Source organism: Salvelinus sp. IW2-2015, unplaced genomic scaffold (assembly GCF_002910315.2).
Source record: "Salvelinus sp. IW2-2015 unplaced genomic scaffold, ASM291031v2 Un_scaffold2437, whole genome shotgun sequence".
Classification (NCBI taxonomy): Eukaryota; Metazoa; Chordata; class Actinopteri; order Salmoniformes; family Salmonidae; genus Salvelinus; species Salvelinus sp. IW2-2015.
Window position 1 is genome coordinate 34013 of NW_019943758.1, and position 7999 is coordinate 42011.

Here is a 7999-nt window from a genome sequence, read left to right on the forward strand (position 1 = left end):
ACAGTGGAGTGTTCTGGTGTGAGTCTGGATCAGGAGAGTACAGTAATGCTGTCAACATCACAGTGAACGGTACGTCTATTGTACAACATTCACTAACATTTTTATATTTCAATGCACAATGTTATAATTCATTCTGTAACTGAATGATTGCATGTCATAAAATAAAATACAATCTCATAAGATGTTGAAGTATTGTGAGTGATGATTCCAGAATTACAGTATTATTTATATTATGTTACACAGATGGTGATGTGATCCTGGAGAGCCCTGTCCATCCTGTGACCGAAGGAGACTCTGTGACTTTGACATGTACATTTAGATATCAGGAAACAAATCCTAAACCCAAGAGTGATTTCTACAAAGATGGAACACTCATCAAGAATGAGACCACAGGAGAGATGACCATCCCTACAGTATCCAAGTCAGATGAAGGATTCTATAAGTGTAAATCTGGACAAGGAGAATCACCAGAGAGCTGGGTGACAGTGAGAGGTGAGAAAACATTGATGATCACAAGTTAGTTACCGTTTTATTATCTGTGTGAAAAACATGTGATTTAAGAGTTGATGTTAATGTAGTTTGGGATTTCCACTCCCCTAGAAAATATGATCTGTCAACTAAATTGTCAAAAGACGGGCCAGCCTGCTTTCTTTTCATGTCTATACTGTAAACCTATATAACCTCTCTGTCTGTCCTGTTCTCTCTCCAGTCTCTCCAGTYGTAKCTCCTGGRTCCTCTACATCAGTCCTAGTAGGAGTGGTTGTGGGTCTGGTTGTTGCTGGTGTTCTACTGGTCATTTTCCTGGTCCTGCTGGTGAGATATCAAAACAGAAAAGGTGAGACTTTTACTATTTCTTATTTAATGGAAAATGTATTATTACGTTTGGAACAAAAATGTCTGAATAGAAATAGGTGAAGAAAGTTCAGTTCATAACACAATGTGTTTGTCATTACAGGTTCCTGTTTCAACAGAATATTCTGGTGAGTACACCTGTCTCTCAACCATATTGATACGTACAGTATAACATCTTCTCTGTGCTTCTCTCCCTGTAGGCCCCCTCAGCCCCAGAGAACCTACCAGGACCCCCAACAGGACCAAGGATCTACCCAGGGCCAGGCTCCTGATACTGTTTATACATGTCTACATGGTCAGTCTCTCAGCCCAGACCTCTACCAGTCTCCTCTCTGTAAACTCATACACTGACTCATCAACATGCACTTTTTATAACAACCAGCTTTGGGGACAAAATCATTTAAATTCCGGTCAATTCAGAAAGTAAACCAAATTCATTATACTTCCTGAATTGACTGGTATTTAAATGGAATTGATCCCATTGATCTCAATTGATCCCTAGTCAAGCTTAGGATAACCAACCTAAAAACCAAAACAAAATATCTTTCTTCTTTGACCAACAGGTGACACTAACATCTACGATACGATCAATCCCTCAGACCACCATGATAATGGTAGTGTAATGTAATGTTTTCAGTATGAATGTGTAGTAGTGTGCTGCTCTTCATTTAATATGACATGTAGTTTGACTAAGTGGAGGTGTTTGTGTATTATGTCTCAGATGCTGCTGGTGCTTCTGCTGCTGGACCAAGTCATGTGACTTAYGCCCAGATTCAACTGAAGAAATTGGACAAGAAAAAGAAAGGTGACTCTCAACTGTGACATATGTAGCAGTGTATCCCAGAGGGAAAGATCATCTAATGTAATTGTACTGAAAAGAGTTGTGTGAGAAAATGTCGCTATGATTTGAGAACTGAAATACTGATGGTTGTTGTTGCTGCCGTATCCTGTATTATTCCTCAACAATTGGCTCTTGAGACTGTTCTGTAATTTTTTTTCATGGCAATTCACTACAAAACTGTAATCTACATTCATGTAGATGTGTGTACATAAATATATATTTACAAATTCTCTGCTCTTCCTCCTTCTCCTCAGAAAAGAAAATTATCCTGAAGAAAATCCAGTCTACCTGAGGGAAGACAGGGAAAGCCACAGGTAAGACCCATTCTACAGGTTGGCAGTCATTAAAAACTTCAATTCATCATTTCTGAGTTTGGGACGAGGAGGCAGAATATGCAATAATCTAAGTCCTTCATTTGTGGACTGGAAATGTCCATTGTCAGCAGCAGCTGGACCTGTTGATGTGACCTATGCTGATGTTGTCCTCCAAAAGAAGACCAAAGCCAAAAAGAAGAGAAGTAAGTCTGGACATCCCTCCCTCCATATTCCCRTTATCAGAACCTCATATCTCTTTGACCCCATATTGAATAATTGTATAAATTATTCTGTACTTAACTGTATATTATTCTGTTTATTATTCTAGATATTAATCTGTATATAACTTCATATTACTCTCTATGTAACTCTATATTATTCCATATATAACTGTATGTTAGTCCATAAATAACTRTATAGAACTGTATATTACTCTGTATATTATTCCATATATAACTCTATATTACTCTGTGTGTAACTGTATATTATTCCATATATAACTGTATAGAACTGTATATTATTCTGTATATAACTGTATTATTCCGTAAATAACTGTACACTATTCTTTATATTATTCTGTATATAACTGTTATATTATTCTGATGTGTTATCCTCACCCCTATAGAAACAGCAACCCCACCTGAGGCAGAATCTGTCTATTCTCTAGTGAAGCCATACACAGCCCCCGGTAAGACTACATCAACAATCTATTAAACGGGTATGAAACTATATCTAAGTATGTCCTAACAAATTGGTGAGAAAACGTTTCTGATCACGTTACCTTTTTATCATCAGTGTGATGAACTATGGATTATAGTGTTGATGTTAACATACGTTTGGATTTGCACTCTCAAACCAAATATTATTTTGCAACTAAATTGTCTGAAGATACAGGCCGGCCAATTGGAAAGCAGAATATGCATTAAGCTAATTCCTTCATTTGTTGACTGTAAATGTCCATTGTCAGCAGCAGCTGGACCTGTTGATGTAACCTATGCTGATGTTGATCTCCAAAAGAAGAACAAAGCCAAGAAGAAGAGAGGTAAGACTGGACATCCCTCCCTCCATATTCCCCCTATCAGAACCTCGTAACTCTTTGACCCCATATTGAAAAGCTGGATATTATTCTGTATATTATTCTGTATATATCTGTATATTATTCTGTACAGTGTTCTGCATATTATTCTGTATATTATTCTGTATATAAGTGTATATATTTCTATATATTACTCTGTATATATCATTGTAATATTCTGCGTATTATTATGTATATATCTGTATATTATTCTGTATATAAGTGTATATTATTATGTATATAACCCTGTCCTCTATAGAAAGAGCAACCCCGCCAGAGACAGATTCAGTCTATTCTCGATTGAAGCCACGCTCATGCCCCGGTAAGACTAATAGCCATATATTATTGATACTAAAATTATATAACAGAAAGGGAAAGGGGGATACCTAGTCAGTTGTCCAACTGAATGTATTCAAATATAAATATGAACTAATGTTCTGATGTCAAATTCTAATGTATCTCTTCAAAGTATGTCTCTATGTTTTTTCTTAGGAGTTTGTTTTACTGCATGCAGGTCCTTGGGGAGATGGAGGGATAAATAACTTTGTGTGGTGATATGTTACAGGTCCTTGAGGAGATGGAGGGATAAATAACTTTGTGTGGTGATATGTTACAGGTCCTTGAGGGAGATGGAGGGATAAATAACTTTTGTGTGGTGATATGTTACAGGTCCTTGAGGGAGATGGAGGATAAATAACTTTGTGTGGTGATATGTTACAGGTCCTTGAGGGAGATGGAGGGATAATAACTTGTGTGGTGATATGTTCAGGTCCTTGAGGGAGATGGAGGGATAAATAACTTTGTGTGGTGATATGTTACAGGTCCTTGAGGGAGATGGAGGGATAAATAACTTTGTGTGGTGATATGTTACAGGTCCTTGAGGGAGATGGAGGGATAAATAACTTTGTGTGGTGATATGTTGCGGTCCTTGAGGGAGATGGAGGGATAAATAACTTTGTGTGTGATATGTTACAGGTCCTTGAGGGAGATGGAGGGATAAATAACTTTGTGTGGTGATATGTTACAGGTCCTTGGGAGATGGAGGATAAATAACTTTGTGTGGTGATATGTTACAGGTCCTTGAGGGAGATGGAGGGATAAATAACTTGTGTGGTGATATGTTACAGGTCCTTGAGGGAGATGGAGGGATAAATAACTTGTGTGGTGATATGTTACAGGTCCTTGAGGGAGATGGAGGGATAAATAACTTTGTGTGGTGATATGTTACAGGTCCTGAGGGAGAAGGAGGGATAATAACTTTGTGTGGTGATATGTTACAGGTCCTTGAGGGAGATGGAGGGATAAATAACTTTTTGTGTGGTGATATGTTACAGGTCCTTCAGGGGAGATGGAGGGATAAATAACTTTGTGTGGTGATATTGTACAGTCCTTGAGGGAGATGGAGGGATAAATAATGTGTGGTGATATGTTACAGTCCTTGAGGGAGATGGAGGATAAATAACTTTGTGTGGTGATATTTACAGGTCCTTGAGGAGAAGGAGGGATTAATAACTTTGTGTGGTGATATGTTACAGTCCTTGAGGGAGATGGAGGGATAAATAACTTTTGTGGTTGATATGTTACAGGTCCTTCAGGGAGATGGAGGGTAATAACTTTGTGTGGTGATATGTTACAGGACCTTGAGGGAGTGGAGGATAAATAACTTTGTTGTGATATGTTACAGGTCTTGGGGAAGAGGGAAATAACTTTATGTGGTGATATGTTACAGGACCTTGAGGGAGATGGAGGGACACTTCATCAGAGGAGGAGAGGATAAACCTGGGGAATATGGATTATGCACGCTCCGCGCACCGCACGCACACGCACACGCACACGCACACGCACACACACACACACACCACACACACACACACACACCACAACACACGCAGCACACTCACATACACATAAGGATTTATATGTATATTATAAACAACATATATATTTTATTGAATCATGGTTTAACTGTGTATAACTGCAACAGCTTTTTAAACAATGATATGGTGTAAAGATGATGGATCTTATCTGCAGCTACAGTAATTGTATATAAATGTAAAAAAAAAAAATAACTATACATTTTGAGAGTAATGAACTGGAAAGGATGATGGATGATCAGGGAAGCAGATCTGATGACACAGAGGTCTGAGGAAGCATTGATGGTCTGATGATACTATGAACAGAGGAGGGAGCCGGTCAGAATAGAAAGACTGTCAGTGTCCGTAGCTTCAGCAGAGCACCATGCTGTCCCCTCATGTCCTCTGTGCTCTGGCCTGGTGATAGTTAGCTTAGCTGACTACCACTCCTCTCCACTAACTCTATAGTAACTCCCACTTGGGTGATGCTATTATGCTGCCATAAAGATGCTGGAAGAATAACATTTAGCAGTCAGAGTAGCTTATCCACTAGTCCAGCCATCTCCTCATGGAGTCCTCTCACTTCTTCTGCTTCTCTCTATGTTGTGGCATTCTAGCCATTCACAGCCAAACAGTCTCCAAGCTAGCTTGTTAGTTAGCAATTGAGCCAAAACTGGCAAATCGAACTTTAAAATCATTATTGATGACAATTAATTATGGATTCTAAATTACCAATCAAAAAGCTGATAGAAAAATGGCAATACAAATAAACTTAAAGGCCCAATGCAGTCAAAAATGTGATTTCCTATGTTTTATATCCACTGAGTATACCAGACATTAGGAACACCTACCTAATATTCAGTTTTCCCCTTCCCACTCAGACCACTCCAGACATTCATAGCATCACTCTTGTTTGACAAATTGCTCTTTGCTTAGAAACTATTTATTTATTTTTTTTACCACAATCACAGTAAGATTCTTACTTGTTACCCAGAAATGATTTGATTGAGATAAAAGTGGCTGCATTGGACCTTTAAAAACCACTAAATATGATTAAATGTACAAAACATTTATGGGAGCGATCATCCATGGCTTCCATAGTGGCACCATCATACTTTGTATTTATTGTTTATGTTGTCAATGTCTGAAATGTATTATCTTTGATTCATTATTTCTGTCATTCCATGATATAATAACATGTTTCTTTATGAATTTTACAGAATATCATCAGTATTATACATGTTTTTTTTCTATTCAACTGTACTTTTTGAATATCTTTGCATTGCGCTTTTTTAATAAACTTAAGTTTTTCATCCACAAGATAGAATGAGTGGATGTTGTCATCATTGTCAACTCTTCCATACAACCTGCTTTGTCCAGCCCTCCCTTCAGCCTAATCAAGTTATTGGGCTCGTCAACGTGTGAGTGAAAGGGTCAATCTGTGATTGGTACATCCATTTTGTGACTTTTAAATTAAAGACATGCTCTGGAAATTTGGAGWCTACAAAGTACACTACMTGACCAAAAGCATGTGGACACCTGAACATCGTTGAACATCTCATTCCATAATCATAGGCATTAATATGGACTTGGTCCCCCCTTTGCTCCTCCACTCTTCTGGGAAGGCTTTCCACTAGATGTTGGAACATTGCTGCCATTTCATGCACTATGTGCTTCAGCACTCGGCGTCCCGTTCTGTGAGGTTATGTGGCCTACCACTTCATACTGAACCGTTCTTGCTCCTAGACGTTTCCACTTCACAGTAACAGCACTTCTTACAGTTTTAGCAGGGCAGAAATCTTTCTAAATGACTTGTTGCAAAGGTGGCATCCTATGACTGTGCCACGTTGAAAGTCACTGAGCTCTTCAGTAAGGCCATTCTACTGCCAATGTTTGGTATGGCGATTGCATGGTTGTGTGCTTGATTTATAGACCTGTCAGCAACGGTGTGGCTGAAACAGTCAAATCCACTCATTTTGAAGGGGTGTCCACATATTTTGTAAATATACTGTAGTGTATTAGTAGTATGAGCAGAAGTACTGTCTTACCCTAATTAGCAAGGAAGTCTGGGGTTTTTCTGGAAGCTGTGCTGCACCATTTCCCTTAGTTTCCCCACCTGGGCCACCCCTAGCAGTTTGAGTTCAACCAATGAGCTTCACCCCTTGCCATATGAGTGACATCTAGCAAGAGGTACATCATGCCCCACAGCAGAGTGAGAGAGAGAGCAATCTGCACATATGTGACGTAACGCAATTTCAAGGACCACTTTTGGCTCATGAGCGATACTTTCACAACTACTGGCTTAAAAGTATACAAAAGTGCACATATACCCATTGAATCTTGAAGAATATAACTTATAAATGCCTCATGAGCTTAGTTCAACTGCTGTACCCCATCAGCTGAAGACACATTGAGATTTTCATAATGACTTTTAGGAAGGGTGTGTCTGAAAAGGACAGTTTTCTAATGTCATATCCTCTCTGCAGCAGTTCTGATGAGCTGGTCCTTCTGGTACTGTGTATCACTTCCTCTTTAACAAACCAGGAAAAGTGCTGGGGTGGCAACATTCCGTTTCAACCACATATCTGATAACAAAACTCTATAATTGAATGGCTGGCATTACATTGGAATAGCCCCTGGTAATGAAACGGAATAGAATATATATACTATTATAGATAGACTAGAAGAGAAATGTCAAACATGATTTTAATCCATTTAGAATAAGGCTGTAATGTAACTAAATGGGAAAGGTCAAGGGGTCTGAATACTTTCTACATTCAGACAGACAGACTGACTGTCTGACAGTGTGGCTGTGTGTGTGTCACGGATATCACCAGACAGGAAGTGACACAAGATGTTACCTGAAACGTAGAAGGGGACCTTTGTCAGTAAGCTGGGACCCACTTCCTCCCCCCAAAACACACACAGTTGCGAGTTTTCATGTACCTCAGCCACACTGAGCAATGGGCATGGAAGATAACTCATGCAAACCCTTCTGCAGGCATTCAACACCACATGAAAATACACACACAGTTCTGAAACCTACAGTCTGATCAGCACACAG

General features: G+C 39.0%; 1 protein-coding gene across 1 annotated transcript in view; it reads left to right on the top strand.

Annotated features, from left to right (window-relative positions):
* LOC112073955 (Fc receptor-like protein 5) overlaps positions 1-4917 on the top strand; it is a 26932-nt gene extending 22015 nt beyond the window's left edge. The window contains exons 7-19 of the mRNA XM_070440340.1: positions 5-69; positions 244-492; positions 710-835; positions 956-980; positions 1053-1147; positions 1416-1466; positions 1574-1657; positions 1987-2007; positions 2136-2210; positions 2633-2695; positions 2975-3049; positions 3342-3404; positions 4812-4917. Coding sequence (XP_070296441.1) covers positions 5-69; positions 244-492; positions 710-835; positions 956-980; positions 1053-1147; positions 1416-1466; positions 1574-1657; positions 1987-2007; positions 2136-2210; positions 2633-2695; positions 2975-3049; positions 3342-3404; positions 4812-4819 — 1000 coding nt within the window. The 3' untranslated portion in view covers positions 4820-4917. The remainder of the gene's footprint in view (positions 1-4; positions 70-243; positions 493-709; positions 836-955; positions 981-1052; positions 1148-1415; positions 1467-1573; positions 1658-1986; positions 2008-2135; positions 2211-2632; positions 2696-2974; positions 3050-3341; positions 3405-4811) is intronic.
* Positions 4918-7999: the final 3082 nt, after the last annotated feature.